At 40.5% G+C, this 27,584-nt stretch overlaps 1 protein-coding gene across 1 annotated transcript in view; it reads left to right on the top strand.

The window, feature by feature from the left end:
- The window catches only part of LOC126229562 (drebrin-like protein), a 219,728-nt gene that overhangs the window by 94,145 nt on the left and 97,999 nt on the right, over positions 1 to 27,584 (top strand). The window contains exon 6 of the mRNA XM_049942330.1: positions 6,946 to 7,131. Within this exon, the coding sequence (XP_049798287.1) occupies positions 6,946 to 7,131 (186 nt within the window). The remainder of the gene's footprint in view (positions 1 to 6,945; positions 7,132 to 27,584) is intronic.

Here is a 27,584-nt window from a genome sequence, read left to right as displayed (position 1 = left end):
TGATGGAGGGTACCGTGTACTACTACTGGTCATTTCTCCTGCTCCACTCGCAAATAGAGTGAGGAAAAAATGACTGTCCGTACGCCTTTGTTTGGGCCCTAATTTCTCGTATCTTATCTTCATGGTCCTTACATGCGATATATGTTGGTGGGAGCAGAATCATTTGGCAGTCAGCTTCAAATGCCAGTTCTGTACATTTCCTCAATATTGTTTCCCAAAAAGAATGCTGCCTTCCCTCCAGGGATTTCCATTTGGGTTCCTGAAGCATCTCCGTAACACGTCTTGTTCAAACCTACCTGTAACCAATCTAGGAGCCCTCCTCTGAATTTCTTCGATGTCTTCCTTCAATCTGACCTGGTACGGGTCCCAAACTCTCAAGCAGTACTTGCACCAGCATCCTATATGTGGTCTCCTTTACAGCTTTACAGGTGAACCGACAGTCTGGAATCGCGCGACCGCTACGGTCGCAGGTTGAAATCCTGCCTCGGGCATGGATATGTGTGATGATGTCCTTAGGTTAGTTAGGTTTAAGTAGTTCTAAGTTCTAGGGGACTGATGACCTCGGAAGTTAAGTCCCATAGTGCTTAGAGCCATTTGAACCATTTTACAGGTGAACCACTCTTTCCTAAAATTCTCCCAATAAACCGAAGTTGACCATTTGCCTTCCATACTACAGTTTTCACATGCTCATTCCACCTCATATCGCTTTGCAACGTTGCACGAAGATATTTAAACAACTTGATTGTGTCTTGCCGGACATTAGTAATACTGTATAAAATGCATATTTGAACCATCAGCAGCCCGCATCTCGTGGTCGTGCGGTAGCATTCTCGCTTCCCACGCCCGGGTTCCCGGGTTCGATTCCCGGCGGGGTCAGGGATTTTCTCTGCCTCGTGATGGCTGGGTGTTGTGTGATGTCCTTAGGTTAGTTAGGTTTAAGTAGTTCTAAGTTCTAGGGGACTGATGACCTAAGATGTTAAGTCCCATAGTGCTCAGAGCCATTTGAACCATTTTTTGAACCATCAGCTGTTTTTATTTTACACCCAAACATCTACCTGTTTCAGTCTTAGACCATCTTCATCGATGAAGGGTTAAAATGGTTTAAGCCACCATATTGCGTTAGTCATTACTTAAAATGTTTAGTGCATGCCATGAATGTAAGTATATGACACAGGACTTTAAAAGCAAACATACAAATACTGAATGTATACAAAGCAACACTAGTAATATTGTATCCAAACGTTACAGGTTAGGTTCTTCCTACTCATTAACGTAAATTTTTCCACATTTATTGCTAGCTGCCATTCATCACACGAACTGGAAATTGTGTCTAAGTCATCTTGTATCTTCCTACAGTCACTATCTCTGATGAACACTCATCCCCGAGAACAGTATACTGGGTTCTGTTATTTAAGAAGTCTATGAGCCACTCACATATCTTGAATTTATTCCATATGCTCGTACCTTCATTAACAGACTGCACTGGGGTACTGTGTCAAATGCTTTCCGGAAATCTAGAAATATTTAATCTGCATATTGCCCATCATCCACAGTTCTCAGTATATCATGTGAGAAAAGGGCAAGTTGAGTTTCGCTCGAGTGATGCTTTCTAAAACCATGCTGATTCATGGACATAGGCTGCTTAGCCTCAAGAAAGTTTATTATATTTGAAATGAGAATGTGTTCAAGGATTCTGCAGCAGACAGAAGTCAGGGATATTGGTCTGTAATTTTGTGGGTGCGTTCTTTTACGTTCCTTACATACTGGAGTCATCTGCGCTTTTTTCCAGTCCCATGCAACTTTGTACTGAGCGAGAGATTCACGATAAATTCAAGGTAGGTAAGGGACCAATGCCGTAGAGTACTCTTTGTAAAATCGAACTGTGATTCCATCCAGACCTTGTGATTTATTTGTTTTCAAATCTTTAAGTTGCTTTTCTATGCCACATATGCTTATTTCTGTGTTTTCCGTATGGGAGTCTGTCCAATGGTCAAATGACGCTATGTACATATGTTTCTCCTGCATGAACGATTTCTTGAACGTGAAATTTAAAACTTCAGCTCCATTTTGCTATCTTCTACTGCCACACCAGACTGGTCAACAAGGGACTGAATGGAAGCCTTAGACCCACTTAGAGATTTTGCTTATGACCAGAATTTTCTCAAGTTCTCTGCTGGATCCTCCATTAAGATGTGACGGTGGTAGATGTTGTATGCTTCGCGCATATATCTTTTCACAGACACACTAATCTCTACTAACCTTTGCTTGTTGTCATTTGTAAATCCCCTTTTGAAACTGGAGTGCAACAGCTTCTGCTTCCTCAGCATCCTACAAATTTTGTTATTAAACTGTGGTGGGTCTTTTCCATCCTTTATCCCTTTACTTGGCACCTAACTCTCAAGACCACAATTTACAATCTGCTTAAACTTTGCCCATAATTCCTCTGCATTCATCTTATTGGAACTGAGTAATGCCAATTTGCTGTCCACGTGAAACACTAATAACTGCTTATCTGCTCTGTCTAGCTGAAACACTTTCCTAGTCTTCTTGACTGATTTGTTAACTTTCATCTTTACAGTTGCTATAATGACATCATGATTGCTAATCCCCGTTTCTATACTGACATTGTCGATTAGCTTGGTGTTTTCTGGTCATCAGTCTTGTGGTTGGTTTGATGTGACCCGCCACCATGACTTCCTCTCCTGTGCCAACCTCCTCATCTCAGAATTGCAACCTACGTCATCAACTATTTGCTGGATGTGTTCCAAACTTTCTCTACAGTTTTTGCCCTCTATAGCTCCCTCAAGTACCATTGAAGTTATTCCCTGATGTCTTAACAGATGTCCCCTCATTCTGTACCTTCTCCTTGTCAGTGTTTTCCACATATTCCTTTCCTGTCTGATTCTGCGCAGAACCTCCTCATTCCTTACCTTATTACGCCACCTGAGTTTCAACATTCGTCTGTACGATCACATCTCAAATGCTTCAATTCTCTTCTGTTCTGTTTTTCCCACAGTCCATGTTCCACCACTGTACAATCCTGTGCTCCAGACATACATTCTCAGAAATTTCTTCCTCAAATTAACCTATATTTGATACTAGTAGACTTCTCTTAGCCAGGAACGCCATTTTTGCAAGTGGTAATCTGCTTTTGATGTCCTCCTTGTTCCATCCATCATTGGTTATTTTGATGCCTAGGTAGTAGAATTCCTTAACTTCATGTACTTCATGACTGTCAATCCCGATGTTAAGTTTCTCGCTGCTCTCAGTTCTGCTACTTCTCGTTATTTTCATCTTTTTTTGATTTTATCTTAGTCTGTATTGTGTACTCATTAGATTGTTCATTCCATTCAGCAGATCATGTAAATCTTCTTCACTTGCACTCAGGATAGTAATGTCATCAGCGATTTGCATCATTGATATCCTTTAACCTTGAATTTTAATTCCACTCCTGAACCTGTTTTTATTTCCGTCATTGCTTCTTCGATGTACAGATTGAATAGTAGGGGCATAAGACTACATTCTTGTCTTACACCCTTTTTAATCTGAGCACTTCCTTCTTGGTCGTCCACTCTTATTATTCCCTCTTGGCTCTTGTACATGTTGTATATTATCCATTTTTCTCTATAGCTTACCCATATTTTCCTCAGAATTTTGAACATCTTGCAACATCTTACATTGTCGAATGCTCTTTTCTGTTCAACGAATTCTATGAATGTGTGTTGATTTTTCTGTAGTCTTGCTTCCATTATCAACTGCAACATTAGAATTGCATCTCTGGTGCCTTTACCTTTCTAAAGCCAAACTGATCATCATCTAATGCATCCTCAATTTTATTTTCAATTTTTCTGTATTTTATTCTTATTGACAACTTAGATGCATCAGCTGTTAAGCTGTTGTGCGATAATTCTCATACTTATCAGCTCTTGCAGTGTTATGCAGAATTTTAACTTCAGATAATCATCAGTTTAGGTCTCTTCTGTAAGAGCCCCAATCTGTTTTCCTAGACTTTCTGACACCCATTTCAACTCCAAACTTAATATGCATCTGCTCAGATAAGGGTGGCTCCATCCCTATATGCCATTGTTTGAGGTAGCTAGCTAAGATGGACCCGTGATCTGTTCCTGAAAGTAGGTTTCTTACACCTGCTAAAAACCTCTAGATTCAAGTAGGTAATCACGTGGCTGCTGGTATTGCTGCTTCCACACACCAGTTTGTGGTTTTGACATCACATCCAACCAACAGTCGTTCATTCAGCTGCAACCAGCTGTCTTCCAATCTCACCACTTCCTGGGAAGGAGAAGTACTGTCCTCACAAGGAAGGTAAACTGAGGCCAGTACAAACTACCCCGTGCTTCCTCCCTTGCACTGTTTCATCCTGATCATCACTAAGTCCCTGGAACAGAAATTCACCACAGGCATGAATTAAATTTTGTTTCTAACAAAAATACAAGTTTTTTTTCCCTTTATCTATCATAAATCAAGCTCACTCCCAGTTCCTCCAAGGCCTTATACAATCTGTGTATGTAAGCAGGATTCCTGGGTCAGGGCCACGTTCACCTACTGTCTTTCCAGAAGGCGACTCAAGGCAGCAGTGGCCCCTTAAGTTTATCTGCAACACTTCCAGCCACCAACTTGCTGCAATTGTCACTTCTGAAGCCCTTAAGCACCCTGACAGTAACCTGCTAGAAATCTAAATTCAGTTCTGGCACTGCTCACACATTGACTTTGGGGATTTCTCACAGAATTCCACCATAAGGGTTTGGCTGTCAGATGTAACCTTCTGATTAATTATCCACTTTCTGGTTCTGCATCCATACTTTCTCGGACATGGTCTTTATAGTACCATCCTTAAGTAATCTATGTACATAGATCTTCACAGTCATAGAGAGTTCCTCTGCTGTCTTGACCAGCAGCTTCACTTCCTCCCACTGAGGTATCATGGGCACCATCTCCTTTAGCCAGTCTACTGTTCTCACCCCCATGCAGACAAAGCCACATTTGGTCAAGGTAGACCTTCCTGAATTTGAGGACTTCATTTGCATCTTCCCCAGACTTTTCAGAGAGAGTCATGTGAAGTAGCTCCTTGTGCTGTGAGGTGGTGTGAACAATTATATATCCATATTGGACTACTGCTATTCTAAAAATTGAGGCTGCAGTATTGTAGGTCTCTTTCGCTGTTTCTGCCACAGCTTGTTTTGTATTCATTTATCCTGGGAAATGGGAGTAATGAAGTCTTTTCTCTTTCTCTCCAGTTCTTGCAAGTGGCAGGGGTCTTTTTACCCCTTCACTCTGAGACAGTCTTCTCCCCTGGCAATGCTTTGATCTTGATCTGGCCCAGCTTCTCAGTGGCATTTTTTACATCTTGCACTGATTTGTCCTCCAATTCAATTGTGGAAAAGCCTACACCCATGTTCAGTTGTACATGTGTCCATAATTAAAAAACTGAAGGACTTGATAATACCTCACATACCTAATGTTTGGGTATTTGAGGTATTAATAAGTCCCTCAGTTTTTAATTTTTTCTGTGTTTTCCATATTGACCCCATGAGCATTGCCGGCCGCGGTGGCCGTGCGGTTCTGGCGCTGCAGTCCGGAACCGCGGGACTGCTACGGTCGCAGGTTCGAATCCTGCCTCGGGCATGGGTGTGTGTGATGTCCTTAGGTTAGTTAGGTTTAAGTAGTTCTAAGTTCTAGGGGACTTATGACCTAAGATGTTGAGTCCCATAGTGCTCAGAGCCATTTGAACCATTTGAACCCATGAGCATTGGGGATATGTTGGGTTAACACCAAGCTGGTGTAAGGCTAATTACTCAGAAGGTCACCCACTATCCCTGAGATTCCATTCATGACACATCTTTCCATGTGCCATCCGCCCCGATAGCAGAATGGTCAGCGTGACAGACTGCCGTCTTAAGGGGCTTGGGTTCGATACCCAGCTGAGCCGGGGATTTTCTCCACTCTGGGACTGGGTGTTGTGTTGTCTTCATCATCATTTCATTCCCATCTGGTGCGCAGGTCGCCCAATATGGCGTCGAATGTAATAAGACCTGCACCAAGGCAGCTGGACCTGCCCCGTAAGGAGCCTCCCAGCCAATGACGCCAAATGCTCATATCCATTTTCATTTCCACATGCCACGAACCTCTCAATATGGATCATGTTAGACTTTGATCTGGGGAAAAGAATATTGGAAGAGATGGGGTGTTGTGGTACACACTTTGTCAGGTTCATCCACTGAGGCCTGTCCGGCTTGGGAGACCCTGCCAGGGTCTACGCTACCACCGGCATAGCCTTAAGCTTTGTGCAAATGTGCAAACCTCTCTACGTGCACACTCCATGTTATGACATGGTGGTGTTCCCTGAAGAGGCCTCTTACATTATCCTTGCTTCATACAAGTAATTTCAGTGATATACCTATCAAACCCTGTAGCCTCCCTACCCTGTCTCTATTTCCTGTTTTACTTTATAACATACAGACTCACATTGTGAAATGAGCTTATTGTGACAATGCTCATGACAACATGTGTAGTGAAATGAAGAGTATGTTCACACACACACACACACACACACACACACACACAGAGAGAGAGAGAGAGACACAGAGAGAGAGAGAGAGAGAGAGAGAGAGAACAAATTTGAAAGCTGAACTGTAATGTTCAATCTCTCTTTATTTTTCATAAGAATATCAACTATCAACTACTAAACTCATTCAGTTCTGAATACTTTCCACTGCTGTATCTTCCACTTTGATAGCTTTTGATGTTATCCAGTTTTTCATTTTGTCCAGGAGGAGGCCCAATAGTATTCATGTAATAACTTTTGTTTTACAATTTAATTTTAATATGAAATTTTTGTAGAAATTTTGGTTGCACGTAGACTAGAACATAACTCTATTTGTGAATAATCTACTACTACATAACTGTAAATTTATACTAATCCTGCAGTTGGCAGAAGCTGCAAAACGTGAAGCACGTATTGAGGAACGCACTCGTACCATCAGCCAGCAGCGTGAGGCAGAGCGCAGTGCAGAACAGCATGATCGTGAGATAACAGCTGCAAAAGTGGATGCAGAGGAAGTAGCTGAACCCCGTGTTGATGCTAGTGAAAGACTGCGACAGGAACGCAACAAGGTTAGTCCCTTGTATATACAGTGAGTCCAAAAAGTATTTGTCTAGCTGCATATCTTTAGAAAACAAAGTTTGTGTAACACGAAGAGAAATGTATACAAAATCTAAAGAGCCAGTCATGTAAGAAGTACACACTAGAGTCAATAGTGCGCAGCCCCACCCTGTTGTGGTTCTGAATGGTGCCGATACAGTGCAATTAGCGCCATGGTCCGTAAGGGTAGTGAGATCGAAAGGAAACTTATTCTGCGCTTACATAATGAGTGCAAATCTTCTTACAAGATTGCTAAAGTACTCTGTAGACCTAGATCATTAAGAAACCAACCGCATACCAGACGCCCTCACACTTTGACTGATGCAGACATGAGATTTATCATGAGCGAAATGAAGAAGAAACCTAAAATCAGTGCTCATAAGTTGGCTGGGGAGTTAGCGTCTAGGGGAAAGAAGGTATGTGCCAACACAATCAGAAAAACCTTCAAAACATATGGGTATCACAGCCAGGTAACTCGCAAGAAATTTTGGGTCAGTGAGCAGAATTGAAAGAAACATTTTCATTTTGTAATGGAACAAAGATTCATAAAGGAAGACTTCTGGAATAAAGTAATATTTCCTGATGAGAGTAAATAGAACGTATTTGGGTCAGATGGCAGGTGATTGGTGTGGCATAAGAAGAATGCGGAGATGTTGCCCTGCAATCTTGTGCCAATGGTTAAACACAATGATGGCTACCTGATGGTTTGGGGCTGTATGAGTGATGCAGATGTTGGAAAATTACATTTCATAGAAGGTACAATGCATCACCATATGTATATCAACATTTTAGAGCACAATGTGAATTCTAGTGCCGAAAAATTAGGTCTGCAAGGAAACTTACATTTTTCAACAAGATAACGACCCAAAGCATACGGCTCTAAATAAAACGCTGTGGCTCCTGTACAATACCCCAAAAACAACTTAACACCCCTCCTCATAGCCCAGACATTAATCGTATTGAACACCTTTGGAAAGTACTCGAAGATAGCATCAGGAGAAGACACATTTATAACAAGAAAGACCTAACAGAAGCACTTCAAGACGAATGGGACAAATTTCCAGCCTCTCTCAAGGCAAACGTGGTCAAGTTGATGCCCAGACGACTATAAGCAGTAATAGCTGCAAATGAAAACCCCACTAAATATTAATTTTTGTAATTGAAATCATTTTTTCAGATCGTAAATTTAAAAAAAAAATAAATAAATTATGAGTGGACGAATACTTTTTGAAGTAGCCCTTTAATAAATTCTCCATTTCAGCAAATTTATTATTGCTATGGATGTATATATTTCCTTGTCCATCAATAAAAATAGCTTACCACGGTTTGTTGCGTATGACTGGATGTTCACATTTTATGTTCCCTTCCTTTTATGTGACGTATACTTAGTTTTTAAAAAAATTGCAACTAGATGAATACTTTTTGGACTCACTGTACATTAATCTGTAATTTCTGTTTATCACAACTAATGTTAAACTATGCACTGTTATTCATTAGTTACAGGTCTAAAATGTGTCGGAAAAACTCGGTGAAACACCTGACATACTTGGCACACCAGTTGTTGTGGTCTTCAGTCCAAAGACTGGTTTGATGCAGCTCTCCAAGTTACTCTATCCTGTGCAGGGCACACCAGTATGAGATCATATATTGTGTTTGAAGCAGTCCATGTGAATATAGTTTTTGTGTACAGCATTTCTGACTGTGTTTGACACCCAGTATTGGAGTCAAAGGAAGCAGTATGGCACAGAGAACACATTTGAATGACAAAGAGCATATCCACACCATTGAGCGATTTAATATCTGTCACAGTCTGTACAAGATGACTTGGGAGGTCAATGTTGTTTGTAGTATCATTTCACATCTGTGGAGAAGATTCCAAGTGGGAAAGAGAAATACAACAGTGTGGGGAAAATCTACCTTATGTTAAAAGTCAATACTGGGACCATCATCTTGCCTGAAGAACTCAAAGATGTCCAATTAGCACAGCACCTGCTCTGACCAAAGACTTGTGACAGCCTCTGGGTCACATTTCTCTGTTTAGGCTGTTTAGAATCAACTTAGAGAAGTCACTCCTTGTGATTAATGACTTTCCAAATACATTACCCTCACGCAATGACTCTGCGTAACTTAGAAAATGTTCTGTGTTGCCCACCTGGTGTGAGTCTGGGAACAGTGAATTAGTGTTCTATTCACGTATGAGTTATAGTTTAGCCCAGAGAGTGATTCTCACAATCTGTTCATCTGGCCTGCTCCTGAGATACGTTATGACCCTGCCAATGTTGTTCAAAGATATCAGTGACAACACCTTGGTTTTTGTCTGGTCTGTAATCATGGTAGGTGAATTTACATGACAGCATATATTTTCTAATAGTAATGAAATGGTTGCTATCTGTGGTGATGACATCCACCAATGATAAATGCATCTGTTTCTCAGTGCATACGGAACTGTGTTTCACATGATAATGATTGAGAACACCTGGCTTGCTGAACAAGTATCTGAACATGAGAACATCACACATCTAGTGGCCAGTCTGACATTTCCCCATCATAAATCTGATTGAACATGCACGGGATGATCTAGGCTGAAAAAACTAGAACAGTAATACTGATGTCACACACCATTGCTGACCTACAGAGGGCACATCTCCTAGAGGATACTGGGGCTGTCACACTACTTATATTGTGATGTAAAGGCATCACACCCCATAATGGCATTCGTTATACGTCTGGCAGAAAGACACCACACAAGTTATATGCCACCAGCAGCATGCAGCCACATTACATTACAACTCATATACATATTACTGGGTAACAAGCCACATTGTTGCCAAGGCACCCTGTAGTGCACATAAAATCATCACTAATCATGTTCTTTCATGGGTGTAATAAGTTAAGGAACATGAATATGGAAGCCAGTTACAAGTGACAGTGTTATGAGGAGATCCTTTGAAGGCCATCTGCCTGTTTTCTCATGTGCTGCCACCTTAACTGAATTCTATTAATCATCATCTAGATTACAATTAACTTCTTCTTCAACCTAACACAGTTCACTGCTGAGTTTAGGCCTCTTCCTTATGTTTCCATTGTTGTTGATTTTGAGCCACTTGGTACCATCGTGTTCCAACTAACAGCTTCACATTATCAAGCCATCTCTTTTGTGGTCTTCAGTGTTTCTGTGGTCTCCAGAAAACAGTTCCAGGGGTACGCCTGCTGTGGTCTTGTTGAGCTACATGTCCAACCCTTTGCCACTTCAGGCTTGCAGTTCTCTGTAAGACATCTTTCACCTTTGTTTTTCTTCTAATGTTCTCTGATACAATCCTATCCCGAAGAGTGACTTTCTTAGCATATGTCACTCTATGGCTTGTTGTGAGCGTCTTACTTGGCCTTAATCAGAGTCATTGTTTCCAGGCTGCAAGTTGTAACTGGTAACATGCACATAGTATTCACGTTATTTGGGACATCCTTGTTGATCAAGATAAAAAATCTTACCTTTTGGAATGCTGCCCAGCTCAGTCCTATCTGAATTTCTCCATGTCAGTTGTTTTTCCCTAGTTTAATTTTGTGACCAAGGTAGATGTATTCATTCAGACTTCATCTTCTATAGACTAGTTTCTGAATGTAAGTGTCTGGTTGTCTGGTCGTAGTATTTTTGTTTTACTGATTTTTGTGTCCAAGATAATCTTTACAGAGGCAAGATTTAGATCTTCACACTCTTTAGTTGTTCATAATCTTCATGTTCAGATATAAGAATTGATTTTTATTCCTCTGTTATTCCAGTCTAGTGAGTTGAATACATTTTCAGATGCAAGGATGAACATTTTCAGGGAGATGGTTTCACCTTGATTATCTCCTTTGCCAATTAGGATCTTATTGATGATATATCTTGAATTTACCATGGCATTTTCAAGAGCTTTCATGATTGCTCAAGTCTGCAGAGAGTCAAAAGCTCTTCAATAATCTTTAAAGGCCAGAGGAATCATAATGTTATACTTGGTTGTTTTCTCTGGATGTGATCCATTATTGAAAAACCTTTCCGAAAGCCCACTTCCTCGACAGATTGATATAAATCCAGTTCTCATGTGAGGTGATTTGTTACAGTTTTAGCCAGGCGTTTGTAAAGACATGATAACAAACTAACCGAATGGTAGTTCTCCAAGTTTGTCTTATCATCCTTTTTGAAGAGCAGTACCACTTCAGGTCTTTTCTATTTTTATGGTATTCATACACTGTTGGTATGTTTATTGATTAGCATCCTCACAGCTTCCAGCAAGTTGGCTCCACCTAGTTTCAGCATTTCATTAGCCATCGTATCTTCCCTAGAGGATTTTTTGTTTTTTAGTTGTTTAAGTGCATTCTCAACTTAAGCAATGATTACTTCCAGTGCTTCTTCCTCTATATTGTTCCTGGCTAATTGTTCTTCCCTGGATAGTCTGTCAGTGGCACAATGTATAGCTCTGAGGAGAAATCTCTAACAATTTCAATAAAATTATGTCTGTCTGTCACTCTCCTTTCTTGTTCTTTTTTACATCATTCTGATCTTTCTGTAGACATGCTGGTCTTTAAAATTTTTGTGTTCTGGCTATTTACAATGATAAGGTTATTGTTAGATTTCCTCAGATATTTTCTTATTTCAATCTGGATAGTCTTATTCAGAGTTGTATATTCTGCTGATCCCTGTCCATTTTCTTCCTTTCTTTGATGATCTGGATGGTGCTAACTCAAAGTCAGCTACTCTTGTTAGATTTCTGTAGTGGGATCTAGATGGCTGCAATCTGGATGCTTTTTGTAATTTTCTTAGTGAGTTCATTTACTTCTAAGGACTTTAGATCTTCTTTTGGACCAAATGTTTCAGATAAAGCTCGCTGAAGTGATGCTTTCTGTTTCCCTAAGTCATTTGCTCTTGTAAGTGTGCTTCCTTATTATTTTTGACCATTCAGGTTTGAGGATCAACGTGAAGGTCGCTCGAACTAGTCTGTGATCGCTTCAGGTGTTGTACCTATTGAGTAGACGCACATCTTTGCAGTTCTTTTTCTTGTTGGTGTGAGTGAAATCTATTTCACTTTTTAATTGACCGTCAGAGATCTTCCATGTCCATTTATGTCAGATGGGCTTCTTAAAGAAGGTATTCAGGCAATAGAGAATTTCATCTCTAAGATAATCTAGCATTCATTCACCACTTTCATTTCTGCAGTCTAACCCAAAGTTCCTGAGCCTCTATCTTTCTTTTGTCCTAGTTTTGCCTTGAAATCTCTTATGATGATACTCAGTTGTGTCTCCACAGAATCTTTTAAGTTAGTGATAATTTTGTATAATTGTTGAGCCTCATTCTTCATCAAAATTTCTGATTGGAGCATAGACCAGAATGACCTACATGGAAAACTTACTGTCAGTCTAAGCACAATACATATATAATTCTAGGAGAAATGCAAACCATATTGTGTATGAATTCTATGATATTGCTGTTGACTAGAATAGCAACTACATTTATGGAAGATTTAGTGCTTAAGATGACATTACCTGATGGAGGGGTCTCAGCCTTTTCCACTTGTAGATTTGTCTTACAGATACCAATGATATCCCATTTAATGTCATGAAATTCTTACTCTAGTCTCTCAAAGTTGTCAGCTTGTCTCATAGTTCTTATGTTTTATGTGGCTTCTCTTATTTCTTTACTCTTTCTTCTCGAATTTGCTTCCCCAGAATCCTAGACATATGAATCATCAGTGTGAGGTTCTGAGCAATTTACTCTATTCACCTGTGGCAATTTCATGAAAAATTTGATGTCATTGTCTGAGTTTATGGGAGGCGATTGGCTTTTAGACTGAAGAGCCAAAGAAACTGGTACACCTGCCTAATATTGTGTAGGGCCCCCACAAGCACACAGAAGTGCCGCAAACACGACATGGAATGGACTCGACTAATGTCTGAAGTAGTCCTGGAGAGAATTGACACTATGACTCGTGCATAGCTGTCCATAAATCCATAAGAGTACATGGGGTTAGAGATCCCTTCTGAACAGCATGTTGCAATGCATCCCAGATATACTCAATAATATTCATGTCTGGGGATTTTGTGGCCAGTGGAAGTGTTTAAATTCAGAAGTGTGGTCCTGGAACCACTCTGTAGTAATTCTGGATGTGTGGGATGTTGCATTGTCCTGCTGGAATTGTCCAAGTCCACCGGACTGCACAATGGACATGAATGGATGCAGGTGATCAGACAGGATGCTCACGTACATGGCACTTGCCAGAGTCGTATGTAAACATATCAGGGGGCCCATATCACTCCAACTCCACTCGCCCTGCACCATTACACAGCATCCATCAGCTGAACAATCTCCTGCTGACATGCAGAATCCATGGATTCATGAGATTGTCTCCATATCCGTACACATTCATCTGCTTGATACAATTTGAAATGAGACCCATCTGACCAGGCAACATGTTTCCAAACATCATCAATCCAATGTTGGTGTTGATGGGCCCAATCGAGGTGTAAAGCTGCGTGTCATGCCGTCATCAAGGGTACATGAGTGGACCTTCGGCCTCAAAAGCCCATATCGATGGTATTTCATTGAATGCTGACACTTGTTGATGGCCCAACATTGAAATCTGCAGTAATCTATGGAAGAGTTGCACTTCTGTCATATTGACCGATTCTCTTCAGTCGTTGTTGGTCCCGTTCTTGCAGGATTTTTTCCCAGCCCCAGTGATGTCTGAGATTTGATGTTTTACTGAATTCCTGATATTCATGGTACACTTATGAAATGGTCATATGGGAAAATCCCCACTTCATCACTACTTCGGAGATGCTGTGTCCCATCACTCGTGCGCCAACTATAAGACCATGTTCAAACTCACTTAAATCTTTATAACCTGCCATTGTAACAGCAGTAACTGATCTAACAACTGCATCATACACTTGTTGTCTTATATAGGCGTTGCTGACCACAGTGCCATATTCTGCTAGTTTGCATATCTCAATACACATGCCTATACCAGTTTCTTTGGTGATTCATTGTAAAACACTGTGCTTCCAGGCATGTTATTGAGTTAATGTCCAGTCACCCCTAACATGGGGAACAGACGCTGTTGGTAGCCGCACTTGACCCAGAGAACAGATGCTCCATTTCTTTTACATCATCCCTAAAAGCTGTACTGCCTCTTTTGCCAGTTTTCCTGTACCAATGATCTTCATCCCTGTCATCATTGCCATTGAGGTCTTCACTATTACCCTGGCAAGTGATCATCATGAGGTGCTATGACTTGGGTCAGGTGAAACAAGAGTTTTTAGGTTGTGTTACTCCTCCTCCTCCCATTTCTCCTCCTCCTTTCTTTTTTTCAATTCACCTCCACCTATATTTTCATGATCCTTGTTTTCCCAAAAATTGATCTTATAGAGAAATTTGTGGAACACACAGAGAGACAGGTCACCTGACCAGTACTTATCTTCTGGAGGCACAACTATCGATACACTGGGTGAAGCAAGCTGCAAGACGTGATTCATGTTGGTCCCACTAATGACCATCACCAGCGTCTTGAGGCTGTCCTCAGATCCTTTTGGCCACTGGCTGAAGTAGAGACAACAGTTATCCTCTCTCATGAAGGTAAAAGCACAACTCCCAAAACTAAGTGCAGTACTCTTGCTTGGAACCATCTGGAAGGCTTCTACAACTGACCATCTATTCTGTAATGGTCTTAGGTGCAGGTTTCCTGAAGCACATCGTTTTATGAAAAATTATGGTATCTCCTGGAACTGGTCATGCCTGTACTACACTCAAGAAGAAACTAGATCGGTCTTTCAGGTAAAAAAAGTCTCTCTGGTCATTAAGCATGACTAATACCCAAGATTGAAGACCATGTCATCTGTATTTGTTGTAGAAGGAATTACACTTCCTCACAGCTCAAAAAAAGAAAGTTTAAATCCAGTATTAGGTAACTGCAGAAATGTTCAGATTAAAGTTCCAGAATAAACCTCACATATTAATAGTTGTAATGTATACATAAATCCTGCAGCAAAAAGTGACATCAACTGCTATAAGTAGCTATAACTCAATAATATCTAAAGATATAAATGCTGAATAAGAATCATAGTATTCTGGGAACTGACAAGCATTAGAAGTTGGCCTAAAATATTGAAATGGGGGACACTTCAGAGAAAGATTGGAAAACATTGTACATAAATTCCATAATTATGCCTTTGTGATATGGCCGGTTTGCACTCTGCTGGCTGCGGAGTGGGTGACTCACTCATCAAACAGAAAATCTTAAATTCTTATGGCCTTCTCATTTTATTGTGGCATGAACACGAGTGAAGCTGCCTTCTGAACAGGTCAGATCTGAATGAATGGTGCATGACAAATTACTGCAGAGAACATTTTTACTGTATTCCTCTTTTGATGTAAACACAAAGGAAGGGGGGAGAGCACCATCACACAGAGCAAGATTCGTGTGGTTACTGGTGTCGTAGGGGTGCCTTTCTTAAGTTAGAATAAAGATTCGGGTATCCTTATTTGAAAAAAAGTCAAAGTAAAAGAAGATCCCCACAAAATACTTAAGAATGTACAGAAATGGAAGGTTAGCTTATTTCATCAAAATGTTAAAGAGGACTGAGTAATAGGGTATAAGAGTTTCTTGTCTGACTGGAAAATTTAGAGATCTCTCATCTCTGTGAGCACCACATAACGAGTTGGATAAGTTATGTGTAACTGATTATACTCTAGCATCTACTCATGCAGAACTAATATGGGAAAAGGAGAAATTGTTACATATATTAAGACAGAACTCAAGTTCAGAAACATTTTGTAGTGATCAGCACATGGAAGTGTTTGCTTGTGAATTAATACTGCAAAATATTTCACTATTAATTGTAACTGCTTATAGATCCCCACTGGGAAATTTTGAACTGTTTATAAGGAATCTGGATTCCTTATTATGCTGTCTCTCACCAGGCAGTTAGTAGTCTGTGGTGACTTCAGTGTAGATTTTCTAAAGGACTCTCCTAGGAAAAAATGATGTGGCAAAGTTATTCAGTTCCTACAATATGATCTCAGTAATTAACTTCCTAATACAGGTGAATAAAGACAGTAGGACCATGTTGTAGCACACAACATAGAAACACACTGTAATCTCTAGAACAAGTATATTTTCTAATGACAAGTATCAGGTTTAACAACAAATGCAAATATCAGGATGCCATGTAGTGATACAGTTACAAACAGTTCAGTAATGTAGGAAGTTGCACATGGAGCCAGAACAGAATGAGGGTGAGTGTTTGGTGGTAATTTCCTACATGCATGTGTGTGGCTATTGGCGTTGAATGCGCCTACATATTTGTCATGTGCTGTCACTCAGCCACCATGTCTTGACCTACTGGCCGACATTGGAGACATCAGAGCCAGTGTCTGATGCCTAAGTGGTAGTCCATTGGATTACCATACCCCTTCATCCATGGGGGAACACCAAGCTGCATTTCGACGCAGCAACCCATGTCTGGCCAGGCATCTCAGCAGTGTCCCGAACCAGACCAACGTCATCGGAGGTGTCAGGTGGTCTCGTTGGCTTCACCATCTCCTGGTCATCTCAAAGAGGAGTGTAGAGCCAGAAAGGGTCCACCTGACAGGGCAGTCAGCATCTCTATGTCTCTGCTGCAGGGAGCATAGTTGATGTCATGTACACATCGGGTCCCAGCACAAAAGGGAAGAGTAGTCATTGGGGTGGTGCTGGTACCACAGCCCGGTCATGTACTGACTTCCGGTCCATTCCAGGTTGCCAACAAACAGAGGAGGGTGAGAACGGAGTCATAGGTGGCACACTGGGTGGCGCACCCGAAGGCAGGAATGGCCCAGGAGCAGGAGGTGGAGGGAGCAGAGGATGTGACAAGGAAGGGGAACACCGTCCGCTAGGATGAGACAGTGGTGAAGGTGGAAATAATGGAGTCCTAATTGGTAATGCAGTCGGGCCAACCACGTTGGATGTACAGTCGCACTTGTTGTAAGTGTCTTTTGCCATCACTGCAGATACATGGATTGCTGTGATAGGGAAAGTGTCCACCACATGTTGAGCTTCTTCATTCAAATGGAAACACGAAGTCTTGTCTTGATCAAATCCAGGTCAGGTCTCATCAAAAGACAGAAAAGGTCAGTACTGGTATGTTATGCAGTACTGCAGAAGTGAATTTCATAACAGAACCTGCTGAGAAAAAGTGCTCTATGCTTGAGGCAGTGGAAGTCCTCTCATGTAGGTTTGCTGCCAGACTGAAGAGGGAGAGTAACGGATTACGATCTGTAGTTTGGTGAAACTTCATCCCATATAGGAAAATATGGATTTTTTGCAGCACTAAGTTAATAGTAAGGACCTCCTTTTCAATTTACACAACATTGAGTGTTTTTGACGTGAAAGTGATCAGACAGAAGAGCCCCACAAAATACTTAAGAATGTACAGAAACGGAAGGTTAGCTTATTTCATCAAAATGTTAAGAGGACTGAATAATAGGGTCGAAGAGCTGTCCATGTCTCTATGAACCAAGATGACCCACAGGCATTGGTCAGAGGCTTCTGTTGCCAACACCAACTGTTTACTGGTTGAAACATGTCAAGAAATGGTTGGCTGAGATGAAGACCACCTTCAAAGACTTGAAACCCTGCTCACATACGTCTGACCAGGCAGAAGGGATGCCATTCTTCCCCAGATTGTTTAGTAGGTTTCTCAGTTGATGCCACGTCCAAGATTAGTTTGCCATAATATGTGATCATCCCCAAGAAAGACTGGAGCTCCTCGATATTCCTTGTGCGATGATGGCTTCGCCTAACTTCTGTGTGGGTTCAATACCATTGCAGGAGATAACATGCCCTTGATATTCCACCAACGTATGATAAAAAATTGATTTCTTGAGGTTGCATTTGAGGCCCGTGGACTGGATGGTGTGAAAGAGCCACCACAAGTTTGCTAAGTTTTTGCTATTGTGGATCTAGTCAAAACAATTTCATTGAAGGTAATTTATGCATCCTAGGACATCTTGCAGTAGTTACTTAAATGGCAGGGGCACTGACCACCCTGAAAACTAAATATTTGAACCTTTACAACTCATGCAATATGTTTATTAAGAGGACTTGTAAGAAAGATTCAGAGAGATCAATTTTTGAAAAATGCTCATCTCACATGAGTGCGGAGGAAAGTTCATCAGGTGTCGGGATGGGATGCATGTCAATCTCTGACTAGGAATTAACTGTAACCTTAAAATCTTCTCACAGGCAGTGTTCCCAATGGCGTTTTTTTTTTTTTTTTTTTTTTTTTTTTTTTTTTTTTTTTTAATATAAGATAACTAACAGTGTCACCCATCTGCCCATCCACTCACTCGCAGACATGGATGCAAAGACATCCAAAACTGTCAACCTGTGTAGTTCATTTTTGGTGGTACCCTGTAATGTAATGTAATGCAGTGTAATGTGTGCCACAAAGTTTCTTGATTTGCCAAGGCATCCAGATAAGATCTCAAAGTACTCCTTACTGATGTCACCCAATTATTGAAACAGTATTTGTTCTGGGACCAGGTGAGCAGAGTCATGATGACAAAATCTGAAAGCAGGAAAGGCATCAAGGCTGAAAAGATTCTCTTTATCCATACTGTGAATGACAAGGAAGGTAATGTGGTATACAACCTGTTTGTATGATGCTGTGGTTGTGATTTGTCTTTTCAGTGGACTGTTTTGCTTGTTATATGCCACCAAACGATGAGCCGTGGATTTCAGGGGAGATGTTCCAAGCTGGAGATACATTTGATAATTTAACAGAGGCACCTGTATTGAGCTGTATCTGAATTTGTTTGTCACACAAACTGAATGGTGTGAACTGTTTTTGGGGAGACACATCTGGGATTGAGGATTACTGCTTAGTGACACCATACTACAAATACAGAATGATCTCACAGATGTAGTTTCATGTTATTAACTCTGTTATTTACATCTGATAGTAACCAAAGGTGCTACTGTATTTTAGAAATATCTTGCCCAGTGGTTTGCCATTAAATAAAATTTTGCTCACATGCTTCAGTTTCTTGTCTAAAGAATCTAAGATGTGATAAGATAGTAGAACCAGAAGCATCCATTCATTTGACAACACCCATGTCCATTGACTTGGGCAGTGAGCTATTGGCTGATTATTGAGAAAGGAAAGATGAACAAGCCAGTAAATTGGTGGGGCCAATAATGAAAGTGTCCCACCAGGTGGCCGCTTCTGGCTATTTGTCACTACATGCAAATTTCACTCACGCTGCATGCACACCCTCTTTCTGCAGTCTGCCCTTCACCTGTTCTGTTTCCTTTGTCCAGCCCACTCTTTCACACCATTATGTGCTGCATGAGCTCACCAGTACCAGTGCCACATGCTTATCGTGTGCACCTGCTACCTCTCCCTCCACATTCCTGTCCCTGCAACTGCCACATCCCCCTCCCAATTGTTAGCTACCCTCACAAAACTTCTGCTCCCCAACTCCTTTCTTCTCTTGCACACTCCACTGAATACAGTCCTTCATCACTGTTGAGCTGCAGAGCTACATTGCCTGCATTATGTAGTCAAGCAATACAACAGCAGTGATTGTATTTGAGAAGGTGACACTGTTAGGATGACTTGGAAATGTTCAGTACCTGGTACAAAGAGTGACAGTTGATCTTGAGTATAATCAAATCTAATTCAGATAACTAGATTAAAAGCTTCCCCCATGAACCATGGACCTTGCCGTTGGTGGGGAGGCTTGCGAGCCTCAGCGATACAGATGGCCGTACCGTAGGTGCAACCACAACGGAGGGGTATCTGTTGAGAGGCCAGACAAACATGTGGTTCCTGAAGAGGGGCAGCAGCCTTTTCAGTAGTTGCAGGGGCAACAGTCTGGATGATTGACTGATCTGGCCTTGTAACATTAACCAAAACGGCCTTGCTGTGCTGGTACTGCGAACGGCTGAAAGCAAGGGGAAACTACAGCCGTAATTATTCCCGAGGACATGCAGCTTTACTGTATGATTAAATGATGATGGCGTCCTCTTGGGTAAAATATTCCGGAGGTAAAATAGTCCCCCATTCGGATCTCCGGGCGGGGACTACTCAAGAGGACGTCGTTATCAGGAGAAAGAAAACTGGCATTCTACGGATCGGAGCGTGGAATGTCAGATCCCTTAATCGGGCAGGTAGGTTAGAAAATTTAAAAAGGGAAATGGATAGGTTAAAGTTAGATATAGTGGGAATTAGTGAAGTTCGGTGGCAGGAGGAACAAGACTTTTGGTCAGGTGATTACAGGGTTATAAATACAAAATCAAATAGGGGTAATGCAGGAGTAGGTTTAATAATGAATAAAAAAATAGGAGTGCGGGTTAGCTACTACAAACAGCATAGTGAACGCATTATTGTGGCCAAGATAGACACAAAGCCCATGCCTACTACAGTAGTACAAGTTTATATGCCAACTAGCTCTGCAGATGATGAAGAAATTGATGAAATGTATGACGAGATAAAAGAAATTATTCAGGTAGTGAAGGGAGACGAAAATTTAATAGTCATGGGTGACTGGAATTCGTCAGTAGGAAAAGGGAGAGAAGGAAACATAGTAGGTGAATATGGATTGGGGGGAAGAAATGAAAGAGGAAGCCGCCTTGTAGAATTTTGCACAGAGCATAACTTAATCATAGCTAACACTTGGTTCAAGAATCATAAAAGAAGGTTGTATACCTGGAAGAATCCTGGAGATTCTAATAGGTATCAGATAGATTATATAATGGTAAGACAGAGATTTAGGAACCAGGTTTTAAATTGTAAGACATTTCCAGGGGCATATGTGGATTCTGACCACAATCTATTGGTTATGAACTGCAGATTGAAACTGAAGAAACTGCAAAAAGGTGTGAATTTAAGGAGATGGGACCTGGATAAACTGAAAGAACCAGAGGTTGTAAAGAGTTTCAGGGAGAGCATAAGGGAACAATTGACAGGAATGGGGGAAAGAAATACAGTAGAAGAAGAATGGGTAGCTCTGAGGGATGAAGTAGTGAAGGCAGCAGAGGATCAAGTAGGTAAAAAGACGAGGGCGAATAGAAATCCTTGGGTAACAGAAGAAATATTGAATTTAATTGATGAAAGGAGAAAATATAAAAATGCAGTAAATGAAGCAGGCAAAAGGGAATACAAACGTCTCAAAAATGAGATCGACAGAAAGTGCAAAATGGCTAAGCAGGGATGGCTAGAGGACAAATGTAAGGATGTAGAGGCTTGTCTCACTAGGGGTAAGATAGATACTGCCTACAGGAAAATTAAAGAGACCTTTGGAGAGAAGAGAACCACTTGTATGAATATCAAGAGCTCAGATGGCAACCCAGTTCTAAGCAAAGAAGGGAAGGCAGAAAGGTGGAAGGAGTATATAGAGGGTTTATACAAGGGCGATGTACTTGAGGACAATATTATGGAAATGGAAGAGGATGTAGATGAAGATGAAATGGGAGATAAGATACTGCATGAAGAGTTTGACAGAGCACTGAAAGACCTGAGTCGAAACAAGGCCCCGGGAGTAGACAACATTCCATTAGAACTACTGATGGCCTTGGGAGAGCCAGTCATGACAAAACTCTACCATCTGGTGAGCAAGATGTATGAGACAGGCGAAATACCCACAGACTTCAAGAAGAATATAATAATCCCAATACCAAAGAAAGCAGGTGTTGACAGATGTGAAAATTACCGAACTATCAGTTTACTAAGTCACAGCTGCAAAATACTAACGCGAATTCTTTACAGACGAATGGAAAAACTGGTAGAAGCGGACCTCGGGGAAGATCAGTTTGGATTCTGTAGAAATGTTGGAACACGTGAGGCAATACTAACCTTACGACTTATCTTAGAAGAAAGATTAAGAAAAGGCAAACCTACGTTTCTAGCATTTGTAGACTTAGAGAAAGCTTTTGACAACGTTAACTGGAATACTCTCTTTCAAATTCTGAAGGTGGCAGGGGTAAAATACAGGGAGCGAAAGGCTATTTACAATTTGTACAGAAACCAGATGGCAGTTATAAGAGTCGAGGGGCATGAAAGGGAAGCAGTGGTTGGGAAAGGAGTGAGACAGGGTTGTAGCCTCTCCCTGATGTTATTCAATCTGTATATTGAGCAAGCAGTAAAGGAAACAAAAGAAAAATTCGGCGTAGGTATTAAAATTCATGGAGAAGAAGTAAAAACTTTGAGGTTCGCCGATGACATTGTAATTCTGTCAGAGACAGCAAAGGACTTGGAAGAGCAGTTGAACGGAATGGACAGTGTCTTGAAAGGAGGATATAAGATGAACATCAACAAAAGCAAAACGAGGATAATGGAATGTAGTCAAATTAAATCACGTGATGCTGAGGGGATTAGATTAGGAAATGAGACACTTAAAGTAGTAAAGGAGTTTTGCTATTTAGGGAGTAAAATAACTGATGATGGTCGAAGTAGAGAGGATATAAAATTTAGACTGGCAATGGCAAGGAAATCATTTCTGAAGAAGAGAAATTTGTTAACATCGAGTATAGATTTAAGTGTCAGGAAGTCGTTTCTGAAAGTATTTGTATGGAGTGTAGCCATGTATGGAAGTGAAACATGGACGATAACCAGTTTGGACAAGAAGAGAATAGAAGCTTTCGAAATGTGGTGCTACAGAAGAATGCTGAAGATAAGGTGGGTAGATCACGTAACTAATGAGGAGGTATTGAATAGGATCGGGGAGAAGAGAAGTTTGTGGCACAACTTGACTAGAAGAAGGGATCGGTTGGTAGGACATGTTTTGAGGCATCAAGGGATCACAAATTTAGCATTGGAGGGCAGCGTGGAGGGTAAAAATCGTAGAGGGAGACCAAGAGATCAATACACTAAGCAGATTCAGAAGGATGTAGGTTGCAGTAGGTACTGGGAGATGAAGAAGCTTGCACAGGATAGAGTAGCATGGAGAGCTGCATCAAACCAGTCTCAGGACTGAAGACCACAACAACAACAGATTAAAAGATCCATGTCTTTTGACTACATGATCACTGGACTCAGTCAGAACTGTCAAGTATCTGAGTGTGTGAGTCTGAATTAATTCACAGTGTAACAAGCACTTGAGGAGGGCAAAGCAAGATTGAGATTTTTCGGAAGAATCCTAAGAAAGTGTAATTCATCCACTAAGCAATTCAACCATCCTTGAGTATTGTCCTCTGGTTCAAGACCATTACCAAGTTGGATTAATGGATGATTCAAAGAAGAAATGACTGCATCATAAAAAGTTTCTTTAATCAGCACAAGTGTCACAGAAATTGCCAAAACATTCAAATGAAGGATGCAACAGGAGAGGTCCTATGCGTTACATAGACTACTATACTTGAAATTCTGATCCCATGTCCCAATATAAATTAAGAATCACATTAATTTTCATCAAGTTACATTTCTTTAAATGATTACAAGTATAGAAAATAGGCATATACAGAGGAACAATTATGATATTTCTGTCCATAAATTATTTACGAATGGAGTACAGGAGAAACCCTTTGGTACGGACTATGTGTTGACTTAAACCATTCCTGTGAATTGCACAGGATAAGGGTGAATCATCACTGCAAATCACTCATTTCCAGACTTCCATTGTCCACTGACATCACTGTTTACACCACCTCAACTGTCACTTACCATATACTACTGAAATGTGTGGCTTATCAGGAGCTGCTCAACCATTGTACTCAGTTCTTTTTAACACCCTGTGCTCAGTCATTGTACTAGCTGGACTGCTGGTAGCACTCTGAGGCTCTGGTGATTCCTTCTTATTTCATGGGATCCTCCTCCTTCTTTTTTACCACTTCCTGCAATGCTCAGTAGTATCTATCTGTCAGCACGTGAGGTCTGCCTGTTCTTTGTTCCTTTGCATTTCCACTTCACAGTCACATCATCAGCAGTTGACTTGAGCAACTTTATAAGTGTTTAAATGTCCCTGAAGAATTTGTTACTCACGTGATATCCAGTGACTAGTCATGTTCAAAGTTACTGAGCTCTCCTGACTGACCCATTCTGCTGTTAGCACTTTTCTACTTCCAGCACAGTACTCCCTGCCTCCTTCTGTACTAACACGTTGGTCTCTAGAGACATCTGTTAGTAGCTCTGCATTACATAGGGAAGTCTATATACTACTGATCTGATAGTATACGTATAAGAGCATAGTTCACTACTCAGCACATGCGAATCACTAAGAAATTAAAGCGTGAAATGTAAATGAATGTTACAAAATCCTAATTAGATTACACACATTGTAAATGCACTTACACTTGTGTAAACATTGACATAATACACAAGAAACAACTAGTCTATTTATGACATCTGCAAATTACCAATCAGTTCTCCTTTAAACATAACTTCTTTATAGACATGTAGCAGAATGCTTTAAATTTGTTGTTTTACGCTAACCATTTACTTTGTCGACTATTCACTAACTCATTCATTGACAAAAGCTCTAATTCTAAACAGGAAATCACTGATAAAAGAGAAAATTATTCAATGCGATAGTTATTTTTAGTTATCCACACAATAAAATATTTTTTGTGTGAACCTGTTAAATAAAATCTTAATAATAAGAAAACATCCAACACAAACATTTGCAAACATTTTCCCAACAAACCCAAGCACCTCTCCAGTCGAGTGCTGAGCTGTTGTCTCGCCAGCTGTCTCTGTGCCGTGACCTTGTTCCCCACTGCTGGCAACCTCACACCGCCCTCTGGACATGTGTCCTAGATTGATCTCATTCTTCACCAGCCGCCATCCACTCACAGCATGCTGTGTTTGTGCTGTGGCTACTACAGCTGAGTTGATTGCTCTAGTTATGTCACTATTTGTCACAACACATCCAAGAGTTACGTGTGGTCTCAGCATCGATTCTCACCAAACATCTTGCATAGTGCACACAAATGCAATGCAGTCAGGCAAAAGTGTCACACCCTATATTTCTTTCATTCCCTATATAAATGTAACACTGTTTCTTTGACAAGTAGCCTAAGCATTGCTGCTTAAAACTAAGCACAGCATTCAGAGTTCGCTATCACAATGGTGAGCATTTATAACTTAAACCACAACAAAACTGATGTTGCTGATTTGATTGTCCAGTCTATTATTCCTGCCAAAAATATCTCTTGTAGTACCTTTTCTACAAATTTCTTCATTACTTTTGGATTAAGTGGGACTAGTCACCACAAAGCGGATGCAGTAACTTATCAATAGGTGCGTGCAGGCGCGTGCGCGCATTCTCTCTCTCTCTCTCTCTCTCTCTCTCTCTCTCTCTCTCTCTCACACACACACACACACACACACACACACACACACACACACACACACACACAATAGAAAGGTTTTTACGGTCTGATCTTTATCCTATATTGTGATAATTTGTCTTCCCGTCAGCTCCACTCCTTAGATTCCAAGGATTTTATTGACATTTCTTCATTCTTATGTAATACAACTTCTTCTGTATGGGTTTGTACTCTGATACCTTCACAAATACATCTCGAGCTGCTTCTTCAGTAATCTACAAATCTTCTAACCTTACTTCACACACTCTGGCAAGATAGAACAAGTATCATCATAGTTGTCTTTCCAGTAATTAAACTTGATGATTTTTGTAGCCTCTTCTTTATTTATTTTCATGTCTTCACTAGCAACATTCAAACCTACTCCATGCTTTGACATCTGTTCAGCACCTACAAACACTGACTTATGAAATTCATCAACATTGTATTTCAACTCCTCAATATTCACTTCTGATAATATTTCCTTCTTGATAGACTTATTTTGCTCCCCCACAGCAACTACAATCTTGAATCTGGTAACTGGTATTCATGAATATCTGCAACTTTCTGTAAAAGTTTCTGTAGAAATTTTTTGAAACCTCTGTTACTTGACTTTCTGAATGCAAAACAATGCAAGTCCCTTCTCCACGCACTTTCATTTTACTAATAGAAGTAATGACATCCTTCTCAACTGTTCTTTCTTCTTCTTAGAGTAATTCTTCTTCTTCACCACTCAGAGCTGTAACTTTCATCGCTGTAAATTGCTTCTGTTGTAGTCCCACCTCCCTGTGTTTTTAAGTTCCGGTGTTATAGTTATTTGAAAATGATTATCCTTTTTGTGAAGTTCTAAACCGGGTTCTATTTTGAACTACCTGTTGTGTTATTAATTTATTGTCTCTGTTGGTTTGGTGTCTTTATTCATCAAATTGTTCATGCTCAAGATTTGATCAGTTATCATTTTCATATTCTCTCCAAGGTCTACACTGAACTTTGCCGTCTCTATGATTGTCATATCTTTTGTCTTGAAATTATTGTTGGGTTTCTGGTTCTGCCTATACATCAATCTGTTCTCTCTGTGCCAATTTGGTTCTGGCCTATTGCTGTAATTACGGTACTTGCCACTGTGAATCTCTAAAAGTTCTATCATTTGCTCTTCTTTCTTCGTACTCTACTGATGTGAAAATTTGTCTTGTCTGATCAGCTGTATTGATAATTGTTTCCACTGAAGTACCAGTTCATATCCAATTCCTTCTTCAAAAATTCTGTTTTCCATTGGCCTCTTCTGAATATTCTGTTGCATATCTTGACCAGTACTTTGCCAAAAAGGCTGCTTTAGATTTAGCATCAATTATCCTTACTTCATCTTGCTGCATTCCCCAGTCGTATGCATGTCAGTCCAAATTATTAGCACAGGAAGAAATCTTTTCATCATCAATCCATACTGGTGTCAATATACTCCTAAAACCTGTAATAAATACAGCAGGATGGACATCTCCTTTAGGTTTGAATCTGTTCAGCTGTATGTTCTGTAGGAAGTATGTCACTGCTGTGCACGTATGGCAGGCTGAAATATTCAGTTGGCTTCAGATGTGCTCCTGGTGCCACTTTTCAGTTGCAATATTTGGCATTAGCATACTTCTTTCATTCAAGGTCAGGCAACAGCTGCCTTTTGTTACCAGCTCCGTAATCTGAGTCATTTTTGCTGTTAAGCTTTCCATGTTTTGTGGCCACTTCTTGCACCTTAAAATTAAGACTTGTAACTTGATAGTATGTTTAAAATAAGTTACGACTTGTGACAGTTCAGTATGGGGCGAGTAGAGGGAAGTGTAGTTGCCAGCGTGTGCTGAGCGACTCAAGCGCCAGTGAAAAAGCCAGAAAGAGATATTCAGAAATCCCTCGTATATCATAAACAGTCTCAGATATCAAAACAAGATTTTGGCAAATGACAGCATGCAAAGAGAAGAGCATTTTACCATATGATTAATATGTGGAACTTCCACATCTATCGCGATATTCAAGTAACTGCAGATTCTTTTCAATGAAATAATGTAATTTTTAAGGGCCGTAGATAGCAACCGAAACAAGAATTGCTGTTGGTTTTGCAACAATACAAG

Source organism: Schistocerca nitens, unplaced genomic scaffold, assembly GCF_023898315.1.
Source record: "Schistocerca nitens isolate TAMUIC-IGC-003100 unplaced genomic scaffold, iqSchNite1.1 HiC_scaffold_375, whole genome shotgun sequence".
In the NCBI taxonomy this organism is placed as follows: Eukaryota; Metazoa; Arthropoda; class Insecta; order Orthoptera; family Acrididae; genus Schistocerca; species Schistocerca nitens.
The sequence above is the reverse complement of the archived record's forward strand: the minus strand, read 5'-3'. Positions and strand labels throughout refer to the sequence as shown.